The sequence below is a fragment of the Puma concolor genome, chromosome C2 (assembly GCF_028749965.1).
Source record: "Puma concolor isolate L17-30 chromosome C2, mPumCon1.1.hap2, whole genome shotgun sequence".
NCBI classification, from domain to species: Eukaryota; Metazoa; Chordata; class Mammalia; order Carnivora; family Felidae; genus Puma; species Puma concolor.
In genome coordinates, this window is record NC_141675.1 from 102,317,689 (window position 1) to 102,338,100 (window position 20,412).

The 20,412-nt window shown below is 40.6% G+C and overlaps 1 protein-coding gene and 1 long non-coding RNA gene across 4 annotated transcripts; one reads left to right on the forward strand and one right to left on the reverse strand.

Annotated features, from left to right (window-relative positions):
- Positions 1-1,275: 1,275 nt before the first annotated feature.
- Positions 1,276-19,142, reverse strand: LOC147577465 (uncharacterized). Of its 3 annotated transcripts, none has more exons than XR_015240324.1 (4): positions 18,985-19,142; positions 7,219-7,340; positions 2,824-2,929; positions 1,276-1,441 (listed from the first exon to the last, which is right to left on the reverse strand). It is a non-coding gene; the product is annotated as an uncharacterized LOC147577465 (long non-coding RNA). The 3 variants fall into 3 exon arrangements; XR_015240325.1 differs by having other exon boundaries at positions 2,824-2,942; XR_015240326.1 differs by lacking the exon at positions 2,824-2,929.
- On the forward strand, positions 15,321-17,651 carry LOC112850500 (uncharacterized protein NECTIN3-AS1-like; the record flags this gene model as incomplete). The annotated part of the gene is made up of 2 exons (XM_025914163.2): positions 15,321-15,854; positions 16,084-17,651. Coding segments are annotated over 2 exons (849 nt in total), but the record flags the coding sequence as incomplete, so codon positions are not given.
- Positions 19,143-20,412: the final 1,270 nt, after the last annotated feature.

The following is a 20,412-nucleotide window of genomic DNA, read 5'->3' on the forward strand; positions in this document are numbered from 1 at the left end:
CTTGAGACTGTCAGTTTTCCTCATAAAATGTGTTGTGTGATAGCATTGGGTAGAGTGCTATACATTTCTGAACAGAATAGAGATAAACCGTATTTCTATAAAAGATGCTCAAAATAGATTATCTGAAAAGAAGGGTGTTGACTTCCTGTGTGACCTTGGACGAGTCATTTAACATTTCCAGATTCTGAATGACCTGATCTGTGAAGCCAGCATAGCAATATTCCTCTGCCTACTCGCTCACCTCATAGGGTCATTCAGAGGATAAAATACAAAAGAAAGAAGTTGGAATGATTATGGGCTACTTTTATGATCAAATCAACAAAGCTATGTTCAAAATAATAGTTACTTAAAAATTAAGATATATTTTAAAATTAAGCAAGAGAAAATGATATGTCACTTGCAAGCTCCATATAAAATAAAATGTATTAGATTTTTAACATTTTTTTCTCTTTTATAGAAAGTATATCACACATTGGTTCATATCAAGTTCATGTCAATTTAATAAAAATCCTTGATTTTTTTTTTTTTTTTTGAGAATAGCCAAGCCAGGTTATCTCAAGCTTGAAAACTGGAATTCTGAACTTTACTTAAAAAAAAAAAATGCCTTTCATGTTTCTAGGATGAGGGTCAATAGCCAGGAGACTGGACTCTAACGTGAAATCTTAAAAACCTACCTGTTAGGTCTGAAGGCAGAATTGGACACCACCTTCACATCTCTCAAGTTTGCTGGAATTCTCTTTAGAGAGGAAGGTGTGGTTTGCAGAGTTTCCTCAATTCATTTAAGAGATTTTATTATCAATACTTTTCTACTCCTTTTTTTCTTTTTTCTTTGGTGTGATCTCAAGGTCAAGTTTAGAGTAAATGAGAAGTAGGTCTCTCACACAATAGATTGGGACTTCGATTAATGAAAGAAATAAACTCATTATAAGAATGAAGATTTAGCCTTGCTGATGTTTTCAAATAATAATTACACAAGGACATTTTTTTTTTTGTCTAATGGTGAGAATAAAAAGTAGAATACAAAATTACATACATATGGCATGATCAGAAGTATGCAAAATGTGTGTGAACACTTACGTGAATAGAAAAATAAAGAACACTGGGAGGAAATAAAGCAAAATATCAAAAGTGATTATTGCTTGTCAGTGAGATTGCAGGTGTTGTCTTGTCTTTATACTTGTTTATATTTTCCAAATTTCCTATAATAAGCATGTATTGCTTTTATAATCAGAAACAAGTTAGCAAGAAAGTGCAAAAAAGAACTTTGCTGCTAGGTGAAAAGTTGATGTTTGTATTAGAAACAAAATTTCACGAATACATTTTTTTTTTTACTGATGCCAACTCCGGAAGGTGGGAAAAGGACCTTCTTTTATTCTTCTCCCCATTTAATCTGACATGTAGGATCCTCTTTTAATGATAGATTTCAATGAGGGAAAGGCACCTGGGGCAACAATCAAGGGAGATTGCGTTACACTGTGACAAAATCTTTAGAAACGCTTTTCTGTCTGGGTCATCAAACAGACTGCAACAGGTGTAAGTCCTTTTTCTTTTTTAAAGTAATTTTCAAGCAGACTTCTCACACGCTGAGATACACGTTGATTATATTAATAAAAAAAACCCTCTGACCTATTTCCAAATAGGAATCTCACTTCACATTAATTTTCTGGTCTTTTATCCAAATTTAGGAAGTCAGGTCAGTGGCACCTGACCATTAGAATTAAAGCTCCATAAAAGTAGGAACTATGCTTATTGTTTATTTTTAAAATTTATTTATTTATTTTGAGAGAGAAAGAGAGAGAGAGAATAAGTGGGGGAGGAGCAGAGAGATGGAGAGGCAGAATTCCAAGAAGGCTCTGTGCAGGAGCACAGAGCCTTACTTGGGGCTCGATCTCACTAACCGTGAGATCATGCATGACCTGAGCTGAGATCAAGAGCTGCTTAACTGACTGAGCCACCCAGGCACCTCTGTTTGTTTATTTTTAAATCATCTCCATGTCCTCAGCATCTAGCCCATGGCCTGACACTTAGTAAATGCCAGCCAAACAAAGAAGCAAGCCCTTAAACCTGCTGACCCAGATACAGACTAGAACTCTCTTCCTTCCTTCTTGGGGCATTAGTTCTTGGGTAAAGGTCAGAGAAACCGTAACCTGGGTAGAGAGGAGTAAGATTTTGCTGTTACCTGAGCAAACTGGGGAGGAGCAGGTAGAGGAGGGCTAGGGAATCTGCCTGGAATCACTTCCACATGGAACTGTGGAGCTCTGGAACTGTGGAAGATTTGGACTTTGGACAATAAATAGCAAAGACCGCTGTTTCAGGGATTTGAGCTTGTTCATTGTTTTTGGAAAGAGGTGGGTGAATTATGGATAGTTGTAAATTCACTCAGGAATGTTTAAGAAAGGGTTGGGATAGGAACTGGACTGACAAAGTGACAAGGACAAGTCGGTGGGCCCCATGTCCACAAGAAATAGAGATAGAGACTTTGGCCTAAGTAGTGATTTAGCAGACTGGTTGAGCAGAGCAAGGAGGGCCAGGTCTTGGGGAAAAGAAGCTCAGTGTGAGTTCACATAGACTCCCCTTTTATTGAGCTTAAACTCTGTAACCATCTGACAGAGGTTAGGAATGGCCTGTGGCTTTGAGGTGTGGGAAAGGGCAGATGGGAGTCAAGTAGCTACCGCTGTTGGGCCATTTGGCCTGGGGAGGCTGAAAAAAAGAGGTGGTTAGTGTGGGGTGGGCGCTAAGCGGCCTTGGCCGGCTAATCTGAGACAGTAAAGCAAACACACTTTGAAGGGAAGCGAGAAAGGCAGCTTGGTAACCACCGCATACCTGCAATTTGCTGACAGGCATATAACTCCTGTTCCAAAATTCCGCTCCATGTAGCTTCTTATGTCTTAAATTACTGGCTGGAATGTGTGAGGATCCAAATGACTCACTGTGAAAGAGAGCTGAGTTCCCAAAGTTGGGGTTTCAAGAGAAAAACCACTTTGGTCCCCTAGGAGTGACAGAGGCACAAGAGTTTCTAATTAAGGTGCGGGATGATACACAATAATTTTAAGAGGCTTTAGGGTGTCAGCACCTTAATCTAAAGTAGTGACTCGAATGGTGGGATTTGAAGTACTGTGAGAAACTTGAGAGAAATAGGAATAGAGGCTTCTGAAATTCTCATGCCTGGGCAATCTGGACAGCTCCAGAGTAAGGCTAGATGTGGTTTCCAAGGGATTCTTTACCATGCCTGCAGTGATGAGGACACAGCATTGCTAAATTGTCCCCATTCAGTGTTCCATTCTGTGCATCAGGAATCCTTATGAATTAAAGTCACCAAATAGCCAATATGCTAGTGAAGTCAATTTTGTGCTGGTCAAGCTGATTCTTCTTTGAAATCCAAGTCCTCTGGCCTTGACCGTTGCCCTCCCTGTGGCCTGTTGTAAATCTATTGACCTCCTTTTAGTGGTCCTACCTGTTATCTCTAGATTAACCATCTCCAAACACTGCTTCCATCATGGTTTTCTCCTGTGCAGTCAACTTTGATGGCTTCCCATGGAGCACTGGGTCTCGAGGTGTGGTTCTTGTACCAGCAACATTAGCATTACTTGAAAAGTTGTGTGAAATGCAAATTTGGGGCCCAACTCCAGACCTACTGAATTAGAAACTCTGGTGGTAGGGCCCACTGATCTCTGATGCATGCTGGAGTTTGAGAACCACTGCCACAGAGTTCCTCAACCTGGCATTCAAAGCACTGTCTCCTCTATGGTCTTATAACACCTGTCTCTTATATTTTGCATTTATTGATCCTGCCTTGTATTAGGATTTTTTCTTTGTGTAATCTGATCTCACCTTCAGAAATGTAAACTCTTTGAAGTCGTGGTCTGTGTTTTCTAGATTTGCTAACTTGTAAAATCATAAAGCTGGAAGAATCTGGAAAAATACTATCTAATCTCTTCATTTTGCAAACCTTTCAATGGTACCATGTGCATGGTGGACATTCAATTAATAATTGCTGAATGAAGTAACATGCCCACGGGGAACATGGAGTTTGTGAATTAAGACTGCCGAGACTTCAGTGTCATCGCCTTAATTTAGATTGTCCTTTCTGGTACTCTCTAAGGGTTTGTGAAAGCCTGGGGAAAGTCTTGGATGCCTTTGCCAGTTTCCCCCCATGATCCCCCTGAATGGGCTTTGGAATTTGCTCACTGAATACAAGGCAACAGTGTTTTGAGATACAAATGGCAGCACAGTTGAATTAAGAAAATAAAAACAAAAACAAAATTGATGTTGTTTTTCTTATTGCTGCTTTGAGAGTCAGCATGAAATATGAATCTGCCATACACAAGAAATAATATCTTGCCTGAATATTTAAGGCATAAATACAAATTAATTGCAGTGCACAGCTGTTAATTATCAGGCTTTGGAGCATTCCAGGAGCAGTTGCTCACGAATACCTATTCAGCTAAAGATCCCTCACTTATTAGGACCTGATGACATTGACCATGAAGTTGTTGATGGGTTGCATCTGCATAGTCTAGAGGTCCAGGCTGCCAGGGGTCATTGCACTTGTAAGGGATAGGCTGCCACAGCAGAAATGGGGCATGTTTGGCTTAGGAAAGTACTCTTTCTCCATCTCAGGAATGTTCACACCCCAAAAAGGAGACTCTTGACTTCCACAAATGGTTTTGTGGTGACTCTTCTAAATGAATTGGGCTATGGCTATGGCAGACATCTGTGTGTATGTCACCATACCAAATTAATATGGCTGACTACATTCCCCATGCTGTACATTGCATCCCCATGACTTACTGATTTTATAACTGGAAGTTTGTGCTTCTTGATCCCCTTTATCTATTTTGTTCCACCACCCTAACCCCATCCCTCTAGCAAGCACCTATCTGTTCTCTGTATCGATAAGTCTGGGTTTTGCTTTTTGTTTGTTTGTTTTGCTTTTTAGATTCCACGTTAAGTGAAGTCATGCTCTTTTTGCCTTTTTCTGACTTATTTTACTTAGCATAATACTTTTAAGGTCCTTCCATGTTGTCACAAGTGGTAAGATTTCATTCTTTTTTATGGCTGAGTGATATTCCACATACCACATATCATATATAGTGCATCTTCTTCTTCAATTCTTCCATTGATGGATACTGAGGTTGTATCCATTTCTTGGCTATCATAAATAATGCTGAGTAGACAGACAAAGGGGTGCACATATCTTTTTAAATTCATCGTTTTCATTTTCTCCAGGTACATATCCAGTAGTGAAATTGCTGGGTCATATGGCGTTTCTATGTTTAAGGTTTTGAGGAACCTTCATACTTTTTCCAAAGCGGCTGCACTAATTTACATTACAACAGTACACGAAGGTTCCCTTTTCTCCACATGCCAACATTTGTTATTCCTTGTCTTCTTGATACTAGCCATTCTGACAGGTGTGAGGAGATAGCTCACTGTGGTTCTGATTTGCATTTCCCTGATGATGAGTGGCTTATCTTTTTACTATAGGTCAAGTTCATTAAAACAAACTCACATGGACTTTCCTAATTATGTTTGTGGTGGTTGTGCCGGGATTTGGTTTAAATAAGAGCGCTGCTATTTGTTTGTGAAGTTTCAGGGTAATTATAGTGATTGCAGTTTTGGGACTGCTGGCCTGGTTTTGCCAGTCTTATGATTGTCTGGTCCTTCCTGCTCTCCAGGTTCAGCTGCACCCGCACCCACCATCATGAGCACAGATTGTTCCCCGAGCCTTCTAGGCTCTCTGTGGCCGGAATTTGAGACCTGGGATGGGGGGCATTTAAGGAACTCTAACTGAACACATTTGTTCCTCAGCATCAAGTTAGTTAGGCGTCTAGTCTGCCTTTGCCTTCCGCCATATTTCCAGAATCATCTATGTCTCTTTTTCTTTTGGGTTCAGTGCACTTCTTGTACTGGTTCCTGTCTCAGGAATTTGCCAAGCTTTCCCAGTTCCTCCCAAAACTTGCCATCCCTCCTCCCTCTCGGCCACCAGGGCGCAACCCTGGCACCATTGGCTGACTGAAGCTCCACCGTCACAGATTAGGCTGTCTGATGCTGCCTGCCTGAGTCTTGGGACATGTTTTGCTTCTGAATTCCTTGGCACCATGCTGTGCTTTCATATTGAGTGAACTTCCGCTATTTCATGTTTGCCTCCTGATGCCAATTTCCTAGCTGCATTATCGGCTCTTATGTACTGCCATATTTTTTAGCTACTTTGTTCTGCCTGCCAGACTGGACATTCTCCCAGCACCTGCAGCTGGGCCATACTCCCTGGTGGCTGGTCTAGTGTCAGGTCCCAGCATCTTCCATCATGACCTGCCCAGACCCAGTTTAACAAATCAACAACTATGAAGTATGTCCTTCCAAATGTTTATGTTTCAAATGCATTGTTTAATCATTTTTACTCCAGTTAGGTTGTGCTACATTTAAAGAATTATTCCCACACTTTTTTAGTACTCTATGTGAATTGTGAAAATGGTTGCCTTTCCCCATTTGCGGGTCTTTTAAGTAAAATGCAAATCAACTTTGCTTTTAACGGAAATTCTGAGCAAAATTCTTTTGTGAAGAATTAAAAAATTTTTTTATACATTTTCATTTTTGAGAGACAGAGTATGAGCGGGGGAGAGGCAGAGAGAGAGAGAGGAGACACAGGATCTGACGCAGGCTCCAGGCCAGAGCTCTCAGCCCAGAGCCCGACATGGGGCCAAACCCATGAACCACGAGATCATGATCCGAGCCGAAGTCGGACACTCAATCAACTGAGCCACACAGGCACTCTGCAAGAAATTTTATATTTAACGGGACTATAATCTGATAAAATTGTTCCCATTTCTGCCCTGATGTCCAAGACAGGAACTCTGGGCCTAATTATTGTGTTTATCATCCTCGGTGTAAGCTATGTATGAGGAGCTGAAGAATGGGCAAAAGCAAAGAAAATATATGTGTGCGTGAATGTGCACGTGTGCATGTGTTGTATTGGGAGAGTGAATGGGAGTGAGGTGAGGACAGGGGAAAGCAGATATGTCTGTTTGACAAGTGTTATGGGCTTCCTGTTAATGTAATAGTTATTGATGATGTGAACACTTGTTATGGTGTTCTAATGTGTTCTAGTGTGCTAGTAAGTACTTGGATTAGCTCACTGAAACCCTCTTAAGTAGGTACTAATTTTGTGTCCACTTAGCATGAGAGAAGATTGAGGTTTAGAGAGGTAAATTAACTTACCTGAGTCCACACAGGAAATAATTGCTAGATTAGAGAGTTGAACTCCAGCAGTGGAACTCCAAATTTGTATCATCCTGATTCTATTGTTTTCCTCTTTTTCACTATGGTGCTTCCAGATTATTCTTATAGGACTAGAGAATAGAGAATATAGGAGGAAAATAATTAACATTTATTAGTTATAATTTTCAAAGGGTTTTTACATTAAATCTTCAGAAACAGATAATTCTTGTCTCCATTTAAGAGGGCAAAAGAGAGACTCAGAAACAATGACTCTATATTATCAAATGTAGCTGTAGTTTACTTTTGCATTATGGGAGTCTACCACATTATCCTGACCGTGGACGTTGGATTTTTTCCAGGCTTTTTGTATTGTATATAGCGTCTCTGTAAATATACACATATTTCTCTCTCTCTCTCTTTTTTAAATGTTTGTTTATTTTTGAGAGACAGAGACAGAGTGTGAGAGGGGAAGGGGCAGAAAGAGAGGGAGACACAGAATCCAAAGCAGGCTCCAGGCTCTGAGCTGTCAGCACAGAGCCTGATGCAGGGCTTGAACTCATGAATGGTGAGATCATGACCTGAGCCGAAGTCAGACGCCCAACCGACTGAGCCCCCCAGGTGCCCCTACATACACATATTTCTTTTTTTTATTTTTTTTTAAATTTTTTTTTTCAACGTTTATTTATTTTTGGGATAGAGAGAGACAGAGCATGAACGGGGGAGGGGCAGAGAGAGAGGGAGACACAGAATCGGAAACAGGCTCCAGGCTCTGAGCCATCAGCCCAGAGCCTGACGCGGGGCTCGAACTCACGGACCGCGAGATCGTGACCTGGCTGAAGTCGGACGCTTAACCGACTGCGCCACCCAGGCGCCCCTACATACACATATTTCTAATGCACATTTTGCATGACCTTTTCTCAGGTATACACCTAAGAGTATATATGTTAAAAATGAACATTGAAGACAACGAATAAAAAAGAAGGCCACGAATGGAGCAATGATGACAGTTATGGACAACGATGAGTGTCATGAGCCAGTAATTTTTATTAAACAAATTCTGTGAACCTGGGCTAAAAAATTTTTCGGTAAACCTGAGGTCTCACCTTTCCCCCTAGAACAATTACCTGACTTGGTGACTTGTCTAGGACAACGGAGTGGTGGAACTGGGACTAAATCGAAGTTCTATAGTTATAGACAGTTCTTAGTCCCATCCGATTTCTACGCATGAACATTATCCTCATCATTCCACCTGGGTGGGCTGACAACTACAGACTTCACAGGTTCAGAGGGGAGATAATACACCACTGATTTGCAACCCTGTTTTTGCAGAAGAGATTTGGTTTTGAGAAATTACTCGAGTGTTGATATTGCTTCACCCATGGGCCTGTGTGCTGTTAAGCTTGAAATGAAAAGAATGGCTTCGTGGTTTAGTTTTATGAGGGAACCACAGCCATAGAGTTATGATCCAGTGCATATAACATTGAAGGATAACAATTTAAACTCCAATAACTCTTGCCATATATCTTCACCAGAAGGTCTCAAAGAGTTTTATGAGAAATTATAGACTAAGAATTTGGAAGAGTTATGTGCAATTCATGGTTAAAAAAGGAAGTGCTAAAGTTTTCTGGAATGTTCCAAGGCTTTCATTAGAGAAGGCATGAAGAGAGCCCAGGACCATTGACTCTTTGGCTAGGAACCCTGGCAGGAATAGATGTGACCAAACGATTTAGTGATTCTGAATGGCTTCAGCTTGCTTTGAGTGGCAATATTACTTTTCCAGGGGCCTTGCTGATTGAAGAAGGACATAGAGGAGCCAGCATGAGTTGATTCCCCAGAAACTTTAATAAACAGTGATACTGTTGCGGTCATATTAATACAGCTTCTGTAATATACTCTCTGATTAGTGTTTCTCCCACTTTAATTGGGATTCTAAGCACCATAATGATGTGAGCCAGCTGAAGTTTTTAAACAGTACAGATATAAATGGTTATCCTAAATTATATTTAGGAGAAACTCTACTTGAACTATTTAGCTTAATAAATAAAGACACCAAATTAATATAGGCTATTTTAAGACCAAGCATGTAATACTATAAAACTTTGGTGATCTGTATGCTTTCTGTTGGCTTGCCATGGGATTTTTAATTGAATTACTACAGAAAATTCAGCTCAAAATATTGTCAGATTTAACCACCCACTGAGTGTGTTGTTATTGTTTTATTAGACTAAATCAAAGGTTACCACAGCTCTTTTCTGCACTGACTTTCAGCCCAGAGGGGTAAAGTCTTAAAACGAGATGATGAAATTTTAGAAAAGAGTAAGAACTTAATGTGGGGATAATAGTCACATATTTTCTTGAGAAAAATGAAACTGCTTCATGGCTACTTTATATAATAACGTTCCTAGCTTTTTAATAGTTAGTGTGTATGACATTCATGTTCTGAAGTTTGTAACTGGTCTGAGGTTGAGACTGAAGGAAATTGTCAGGGGACAGAGGTGCCCCTGGAGAAGAAACCCATTGGCAAACCCAGTGTCAACAGTATCCACATTGCAAGCACACTGCTTTCTGGCCATATCATCCCCAAAGCTCAAAGTGTAGGTGGGATGGCAGCATGGCTGGAGGAATCAACTCAGCAGGTAATCATTTCAGAGCCTATACATCTTTATCGGCTTGCATGTGGTTAGGAATGCACCTCCCCCACTTTTTAATCTGTTCCAAGACTGTGTGTGTGTCTCATCTTTCAGTGGATCTCAAAGTGCAGTTCTCCAAACCAGCAGCACTACCCAGGACCTTGTCAGAAATGTATATATATGTGGTATGTGGTACACACACACACACACACACACACTCAATGGAATAGTACTTGGTGATGAAAAAGAATGAAATCTTCTCATTTGCAACAACGTGGATGGAACTAGAGTGTATTATCTTAAGCAAAATAAGTCAGTTAGAGAAAGACAAATACCATATGATTTCACTCCTATGTGGAATTTTTTTTTTTTAATTTTTTTTCAACGTTTTTATTTATTTTTGGGACAGAGAGAGACAGAGCATGAACGGGGGAGGGGCAGAGAGAGAGGGAGACACAGAATCGGAAACAGGCTCCAGGCTCCGAACCGTCAGCCCAGAGCCTGACGCGGGGCTCGAACTCACGGACCGTGAGATCGTGACCTGGCTGAAGTCGGACGCTCAACCGACTGCGCCACCCAAGCGCCCCACTCCTATGTGGAATTTAAGAAACACAACAGATGAACATAGGGGAAGGGAAGGAAAAATAAGGTAAAAACAGAGAAGGAGGAAAACCATAAGAGACTCTTAAATACAGAGAACAAACGGAGGGTTGATGGAGGGGAGGTGGGTGGGCGGATGGGCTAAATGGGCGATGGGCATTAAGGAGGGCACTTGTTGGGATGAGCACTGGGTATTATATATAAGTAATGAATCACTGGGTTCTACTCCTGAAACCAATACTACACTGTATGTTAACTAACTTGAATTAAAATTAAGAAAAAAAGAAATGTATACTCTAATGTGCTCATCCAGACATACTAAAGCAAAAACATCGGGAGTGGATCCCAGCAATCTGTGTTTTAAAGGCCCTTCATGCTTCATGTAATTCTCATGTCTGCTAATGTGAGAAAACACCTGATTTAAATTCTGTTGATCGGGTTTTTTTTGTTTTGTTTTGTTTTTAATCAAAGAGCAGGTTTCCCATTGTTGGATTCATAGTAGGCTCTCAATAAATGTTACCATGAAAATGAAAATACACTTAATTGGTCATGCAACATTCTGCAATGTTTACCATCATATTTTAGTCTCTTTGTTATTGTATACTCAGGAATGAACACTTGCCCTCACAGATTATTCATTTTCTTTCCCTTTGAGACTAGCTCTTCAGCTATTCATTTAATATGAAAGGTCATCTTCAAAGAAAATTGTTGTCTGAGGCTTCCGTTTTTAATTCTCCAGAGAGTCACTGAGAAGCAAAGTTAGTTCGTGCCAATCATTTCTTTCCCATTTTTAAAGAGGGCCAGTCAGTTCACTGTCAATGATGATTAGTGAGATTTTTCTCTAGTCTCTTCTGCAGGACTATCCAGAAGTTCAGTGGCCAAGAGTTTGTTGTTTTAGGACTTCTAAGTTGGCTTCATCTCTGCTTAGGCAGCAAATTCATCCAAGTGCTTTAATACTCTCAGCTTTGCTTCAAGTAATATGTGAAAATGGGGGAAAAATCAATCACAAAGAAAGCTGAAATGCAACAGGTTTATGAAGACAGAGGGACTCAGAGTGAAACATGTGAATTCACTTGTATTATATACCCAATAGCTTCTGATGTGGGAAATCCAGGGGATCATGGGCCCCAGATGCAGTGAGATTGATGTGGTATATAAATCTCTTACCTCTTGTCAGGCAATTGACTTCTGTGGGTTGAACAACATCCCTGCCTATGAGCACATCTAGCCCTCGGGGCAGGTTCCCAGGTAGGGACACTAAAAGAAAGAGTCAAGGCCTCGAGCTGGGTGTATGTTCTATGGGAAAGAGAATGCTGACTGTGGGTAAAAACTTAGGATGCAGGCATCACTTAGAGTTTGGGGAGGCTCCTCATGGAGCAGGGGTGGGGGACAGGTAGTGATGGGCAAGGAGTGCTGAGAGTCTACCAGCAAGACAGAGAAGTATGGTATAGTCTGGAGGAAAGTGTGTTTGCAGGAAGCCAGGGATCTGAGTAGGACCTCCTCCTCTAGCTTTCCTTGTAATTCTCATGGGGATGTGGGTGGCGAATGCTTCTAGAATTATGCTGGGTGGTGCTAATCATGGCCTGAGGAGCTCTTTCTTTCCTGAGTGAAACTTGCTACTCTGGTCACAGGCTTTGAATTGGTAACTGGATTTATTAATTCTGAGCCCTGGCTATAGCTTCTTAATTTTTGTCTCCCAAACTCCAATTGCTTGTTCATTCAGAGACGGAAGGGGGTGAATTGGCCTCTAGAACCCCTGCTCTGGGGGGCAGACCAAACAACTGCATTGTGAAGTCCACAACCACTGACCACCTTCCAGGCGCCAGGCACCACAGAGACACTAGAAATCATGTGAGAAGCGAGAGTTTCTGCGTTCAGGGAGCACCGAGTCTAGTGAAGGACATAGATATCTAGACAGCCTACAGTTTGATGGGATAATTTTTGTAAGTATAGAATGTTACCTAAATGGAATTAAATGTGTTTTCTTTCTGCTTGAGGAAGTCAGCTAAGTCTTCTAAGAAAAGGTAATACTTATAGCTAGGCCAGGTAGTGAAGAGGGGAAGGGGCATTGTAGGCAAAAGGAGGAGTGTTTGAGAAAGTCTGATGCCTCCAAGAAATGGCAAGTGGTCTGTGAGTGGTAGACGTGGAGCGAGACAGAAGACAGGGAGTCAGATACCAAGGGCCAGCATCTTGCTGGGGGACTAGGGAGCACAGCTTTAAGTAGGAGCCTGACAGGTTAGGTTTGTTTTAGAAAGATCATTCTAGCTCCTTTGTGGAGGGTGGCCCAGAGGGAGTAGAGCCTTGTCAAAATACAGTTGAGGCATGATGAACACCCGACCCATGGCCGTTGCCAAGGCAGTGAAGAAGCCAGGTTGACTTTTAGAAGCTTGAATTTGTCTCGGTGACTTCTCTTCTATAGTCCTAGCCCCACCTCTTCGGGGGCATCTAGGGCTGCTGCTTCTGTAGATGCTGCCTGCATAGTTGTTTCTGAGAGAAGGTGCAAATTAAACCTGTGCCTGAGTTCTCTCATTTATTAACATTAGCTTTCTTCTCTCAAAGATTTTACCAATCTCTCCTAACAGTATGGAACTGAAGCTAATTACAAAAAATTCCATGCTAGTGTATTGGTAAATAAATTCTGTACTTGGATACCATTTTTTTTTTTTGTGACAAGCAATATGATTTTGTACTTTGACATGCAATTTAAATGGCTTACATCGAATGCTTTAATTCATTTGTGAAACTTTTATTGACATTTACTATGTGAAGGCACTATTAGTTGCACTGAGGGGTAACTTAAAAAAGTATTAGACTTCCTCTTGCAGAATGTGCCAATTCTGGTTTATTTTTACAACCACAAACCAAGGAACTTTCTAATAGCATTTGGTTCTTTCATTCATTTATTTACTCATTCATCTATTAATCCGTCAGTCAACAAATATTTGTTAATCATCTACTTTGTGAAGGCGAAGTAATGACATGAGGAACACCTTAGGGGTGGAAGTAAAAAATAGAACAGACAGTTCTGGATGGACCTCACAGTTCTCAGAAAGCCCAGAATATGAAATAACCTCAGGGCTTTGGTTACTTAATCTTTAATACTAGGGTCACTTTCATTATTAAAGAGCATCTTGGATTAGGAAGTGGGGTTTTAACTTCTTAGATAACCTATCCTATCTCTGCCCCCATTTTCCTCTGGTAATTACTTGAAACTTTTAGTCATTGGACTGTGCACTGTGGAACTGTATTCACAAGGCCACAATAATTTCAAGAAATGAATCATGGAAGTATTTTCCATTACCTATCTATAGGATTTTCTCCTCAGTCAAAAAGGGACCAAATTGTATGCTTTCCTAGGCAGGTGTGTAGAAAATATTCAGTCTACTCCATACCCTTACCAATTGATGGGTCTGCTTGAAATTGGTCAGTTTCAAAATTCAGCTCCCAGTTGTTTGTGTAAATGACTAAGGGTCATCAGAAACCATCTTAGAAGTACAACATACCCAGACATATTTTGATCTCTTCCTCGTTTCAAGCCCCTCTTTTAATTGAAAAAGCTCTTTCTCATTCTATAGTTTTCTACTCCTCTGTGGAAAGAGCACTTGCTAGGAATTAAGTGACTTGATTTCTAATCCTAGCTATACTGCTAACTCATTATATGACTTTAGCCAGGGCTTGGCATACTATATATAGCCTGCTGCTAAATCTGACCTACCACCTATTTTTGTAAATAAAGTTTTATTGGAGCACAGCCATGATTATTTGTCCACTTATTCTTTTGTGCTACCATGCAGCGATGAATATTCATGATAGGACCATTAGACCACAGAGCCTAAATAAAATGTTTACTGTGTGGCCCTTTATGGAAAAAGTCTGTCACCCTCAACTTTAGGCAGGGTCATTATTTTACTTGAGGTTCCCCATCTGTAAGTTTGGGGAATTGGATTAGGTTGTCCCCAAGGCCTATGTCATTTTTAGTGTTCTGTCGCTCTATCATTCTTCCTACAGAGCAGCCTCGTATCAATCTTTGTATGCTGGGATATAAACCTATTCATATTTACTTCACTTATTCAATTTATGAAGCACTAATCCTGGCAAGCCACTGTAGAAAACTAACAAGTCTGAGTCTCTGCCTTTGAGAAGCTTATAATTTGGTTAGAAGATATAGTTATTACAAGGATTAGAAGTTAAATTATGACAGAAGGTAGTAAAGGATAACATACCAGAATAGGTGATGATAATTAAATAAATTCAAAGGAGAGAGATGATTATGGGGGTGAGATGACTAGGGAAAACCCATAGGGGAAAGTGGGCTGTTTTTAAGAATAGTTACCTCCATGGTCCCATAAAATTTTGGATCAAGTGTCCTTCTAAAGTAGTAGTTTTCAGATTTTAGAGTGCAGGTTCCTGGGAAAAAAATGCAAATTCCTGTAAGGAAGCATTAGAAGTTCTGATGTTAGGTCTGGGATACATCCCAGAAATCTGCTTTTTCAAAGAGCACCCCTGGTGATTCTGATATACACGGAGAATTTTCTTACTTTTAAAAATACTGCTTTGGAAATTTGGTTAAGTTGCTAAGTACTGTTTCTGTAGAGGAATTCATGCTAGGCTTGGCAGAATCTTATTAAACCATAGATTTTGTGTGACTAGGAGGGGCTCCACTGTCCATGGAGCAATTATTTCAATGATTTTCTCTCTCCTTTTAGGAAATCTGTGATCTCCCAGGCCAAGAAGAACAAACTGAGGACTATCTCTGAAAGCCATTGAATTCCTTAGTTAAATCCAGAGGGAAAGTCTGAGATCAATATGGCTGTTGTGTCTGGGATAGTTGAAGATAAATTATTGGAAAGAGACAGGTACTAACTACTTCCTTTTGCATTTGACTCTTGGTCCTTTTTTTGTGAGCTTTTTGTTCCTGCAAAGCTGGCTTGGGTCAACGTAGTAAGTAAAAAAAAAAAAAAAACCCTCAATGAAAGAAGCTGGGAATCTCCAATCTCCATCCCAAAACATGTCGCTGATGACTTGAACATATCACCAGATACTCAAGATACAGACGGCAGCTTCCACCTATGGGAGAATGATCCTCTGAAGAGAAACTTGGAATCATCATCAGAGCCATTGGAGGGGACATCTGAGAGTCATGTGGGTGAAATTTTACAAGACCCTGTCATGCTTCCAGTCCAGGGTAGAAAGTTAGATCCACTTCCGAAAACGCATAGACGTCTTAAGAAGGCTGTAAGGACAAAGAGAATGAGGAAGAGCAGGAGGAAGGAGAAGGTGGAGACCCACCATGCCCCCATCCTTCCAACACTTTTTGTGCCTCCACGAAGTGAAGAAGATGAGGTGGTAGACACAAAGCCGGCTGTATTCAGTGCTCAGGAAGATGATCCTGACCTTCCCAGTGAGGTAGGGATGAGGCGTGGGGTGGCGAAAGTCTGGGCTTGCCGCGTTTTCCTAGGAAAAATAATGACAGCCCTTCATCTGGAATGGAAGGAGGTGGGAGATGAAGAGCTAGGGGAACAAACTGGGATCCCTGGGCCCAGATAAAGCATGAAAGAACTGGCTCAGAGGGTGATGTCCTTTCTGCGTATGTGTGTTGGCGTTGAAGGCTTTAACTTCTCTCTTCTACTTGCAGGACAGGTTACAGAGTCAGCAGTATAAGGGCGCATGTGCGATGCATCAGGAGTGTCAGATACAGCCCTGTGAGCTCTCAGTGTCCAAGGAGCCGGGGCCGTCTTCTCCGGCAGTGACATCCTTGGCATCACCACCACGCTGCTTTGGTCGCTTCCTAAGCTGCGTCTGCCAGACCTTCTCGAGGTCTAGGAAGCAGAAGGCCCCCAGAAGAGAGGACACCAAGCAGGCTGGGGCAGGAGGTGATGCTAAGGCTCTAAGACCTGCCCTGCTGAGGGGTCTGGGCAGAAACAGAGTGCAACCTCATGAAAGCCTGTAGAAGTTGATGCCGATATGGCTTCTCCCTGCGTTTCATTTTGTAATTTTCCCCGTGTTGTTGTTCCTGTTGGTCGATTCTTGTTTATCAAAGACAAACGTTTTTGCTCTGCTTTTTTGCTGAGATCCTTAAGCCTGAGGAAGTGGTAAAAGCAAAGTAACTTTGAAGATTTTAACACTTTACCCAGTAGTGGGACTGCTTCCTGCTTCCTCCCATTAGGCTGAAGTGGAATTCACTACAGAGCAGCGGTTCCCAAAATTCATGCGGGTGTCGCTCATGTCTTCAGTTAGCTTAATTCTCACTGCCTTCTCTGAGGCTGGAAGCCATACCATCTCATCATTTTGAGTAATGTCTCCAGAAATCAACCACCAAGTGGAGACTCCTCATGTCCAGCTCCTCTCATTGTCTTTTACCTTTGGCTAAGAGATTCATGTTGCATTCCTCATCCTCAGTACTTTGTTGAAATTCTGACACTCCCTACCTGATTTAGAAATGTCTCAGGGAGTGGTCGTTGCTCTTTTGCTCGCGTAGGTAGCGCTACCACCTCCTGCATCTCTAACCATCCTCTGGTTTTCTTTTTGTCACTTGTTAGTAAGATATCTGGCCCTTACTTCTCAAGTGTTCTGTATTAAGAACCTCGTCACATAAGGTGATGGGCTCCTTTCCTTGTTATTCTTTAGCCAGATTCACAGAATCCCGACTTCTGAGAACCCTAAAGAAAATAAGTACTTAGAAAAAAGTTCAAGATTATTTCATTTCCTGTTGTTGTCCCCGCACACTGGGCTACTCCTCTTCCCAGGACATAAACTAAGAGTTTAAATTAATTTTACACCCTCCTTTGAGAGAGTAGGTTTAAGGTGAATTTGAGAGTTTTCCTGTAGCTTTAATGACCTGTTGTTATTTCCTACATGTCCCGGTTTTTCCGATTCATATAAGAATAATCAATAAAAGTACAAATAGAAATACATGTGTAAAGTATCTGCATTGGAAGGAAATTGTACAATTTCTTCCTCCTTTAGGACTGACCCCAATGGTTACTGCACTAGAATTGGAGAAGATAACCGATGTGTTTGTTTTGTTCTTTCTTGCCTGGAATTGGGCCTGGTGCTGTTGGAAGAATGAAGTTGGGAAGGGAATAGAATGAGGTGCAGGAACAGTGGCGAAAGATCCCAAAGGCTGCCTTGCGAGTAATTGGTAAAAACCAGCCTGGAGGGAGTCTTGCGATGTGATGAGGATCTCAAGTTAGAATGAGAAATTTTATGAAATGTCATACTCCATGTTTGGAGTAAAATGGGACAGCTTTCTAAAGTCAGTCATGCTTTGATACCTTTAGTTGTCTAAAGAGTGGTTGATTGTTTAGAGAGTATGGCATTTTAATAGAGCTAGTTGAGCATTATAAATGGGCTCAAGCTATTACATGAAATTTCAAATTATCCAACTGTATTTATGCACATATTTTCTCAGTGTTATATAAGAAATGTGTTCCCAGGCAAGGCATAGTGTACGTAAAGTCCTGAGTCATGGAGCCTATTATTTTTTTTTTTTTTTAATTTTTTTTTTCAACATTTATTTATTTTTGGGACAGAGAGAGACAGAGCATGAACGGGGGAGGGGCAGAGAGAGAGGGAGACACAGAATCGGAAACAGGCTCCAGGCTCTGAGCCATCAGCCCAGAGCCTGACGCGGGGCTCGAACTCCCGGACCGCGAGATCGTGACCTGGCTGAAGTCGGACGCTTAACCGACTGCGCCACCCAGGCGCCCCTTGGAGCCTATTATTAAAAGCTCAAAAGAAGGTAGATATTAGTGTTGTCATTAAGGCTTTGTTATTGTTATTGTTTCTTATTATAAGATATTTTAGGATGAGCTGTTCTATCATAGAAAAACTATTAGTTTCAACCTGGTTAGCCATATGCCCACTCCCATTTACAATGGTGATTTTCACACAAAGTTTACTTATTCCAAATTTAAGATACATATTACAGATAAGGGAAGATCTGTATAAGCACTTAGTTTTGAAACTCTTTTGCGCATGTGTCTTGACCGCCTGCTCACAAACAGGGGAAAGGGTGTCCAATACTCCTCAGCTGCATTTGTAAAGAAAAAAGGATATGTTCTCAGGTTTCAGACTTTGTGTTGCTATCTTCAGAGTCTGAATTATTAAACATGGTTTCTGTCTTAATAAAGTTGTTTTTTCAAAATATATTTAGAAAAGTAGTACGGCTGTGTCAAAGTAAAAACAAATTAAAAATAAAACCTACTACTATTGATGAGAGATAAAGCATGGGTCTCATTTAAAAAAAGTTGCTTCCCCCTCCCCCCCCCGGCAGATAAACATACAGTAAATGTGTTGTAAACGTCAGTACTTGAACAAGTATAAAGATGACCACATTTAATGTATTTAGCTCCCTGTCTTTCTCATGGGAACTCCCAGAACTAGGTAGGTGGTAGGTACCCTCAGTGCTGCAAGTTGAGTAAGCTGAGATTAGGCAAGCTGATTAAACTTTTCCAGTGATTTTTCTAAGAACACTCATTAAAGCTGATAGGGAATCATAATACAAATTCTTTAAACAGATTATTTAATCACTCACCTGTGGTTTTATCTTCTAAATGTGATTGTTTTTGCTCTGGTTCTTATCCCAGCGTTCCATCCTGAAACACTTCTTGCTGACCATTTTGTTTTTGTCACCTTGTCCTCACACTACTGTCCAAATTCCAGCTAGTGTCATCTTTACTCACCTGGAAAATGTTAACATGAAAAAAAAATCTGGTTAATGTAAAATTACAGAGAACCCTTAGAGAGGGTTTACTTATTAACTGAGCTTTAACGGAAAACGTTGAAATTATCTAGTCTTTATTATCAGAGGAACCTGAAACAAAGAAATTAAGTCGTTCTCTCAAGGTAGCATAGCTGGTTAGTGGCAAAGCTAAAACAAACAATAGCTAACATTAGATTCAATATTGTACATTGTATCTATCTTCTGTGATCTTCAAGCAATCTGCATGGGGTTGATATTAATATTTTAATTTTACAAATTAGACCATTTAGGGGTGCCTGGTGGCTCTGTTGAGCGTCCAACTCTTGATTCAGCTCAGATCATGATCCTAGGGTTGTGAGATCAAGCCCCTCATCGGGCTCTGCACAAAGCATGGAACCTTCTTGGGATTCTCTCTCTCTCTCTCTCTCTCTCTCCCTCTCTCTCTCTCTCCCCCTGCCCCTTTCCCTTATATGCTCGCTCTCTCTCAAAAAAAAAAAAAACAAAACCAAAAACAAAAAACAAAACAACAACAACAAAACAAACAAACCCCCCCCCCCAAAAACAAAAAATCCCCTAAACCAAAAAACCCAAATGAAACCATTTAAGTTCAGAAATGTCTTGGTAAGTCCAGATGCAGAATTCAAACCCAGATTTGTTAGTCTCTGAAACCCACAGTCATTACATTCTACCTCTCAGAATTAATTACAATCTTATAAAATCTCTTTGTTTCCAGTCTAACTCTGTAATGTCAAAAACATGCAATTTCTCACATTTGCCAAAATTTATATTTCAGCTTTAATGCGTTTACAATAAATATAGTTCAATTAAAAAAAAAAAAAAGTCCAGTTAAAAAGATTGTTTCTTCCAGGTAAAATTTTTGTACTGGACAGTAAATAATAAAATAGTTAACCTATGTGTCATTGATAAAATAAAATTGCAGTGTAATATAAACACAGTTTTAGTCATTACAACCAATTAAACCAAGACAATTACTTAACTGAAAAGTGATTAAGAGAAAAAGGAATAGCACATAAAGCAGGGCCCTCGACAGGGTCACAAGACAAAGTACAGCAAAGATGAATTAGGCCCCGTAGAAAGCTAATGGACATGAGTGTTTCTAAACTGTTTTCAGGTGAATGGTTTGGGACTCGGGTAGCAGAGAAGCTCTTCTGTGTAACCCAGTGACCCTTGAAATAAGTGACTATATTTCTGCTAATGAACTCCAGGCTTTAAATAAGAAATTTGAATTTTCTCACGTTT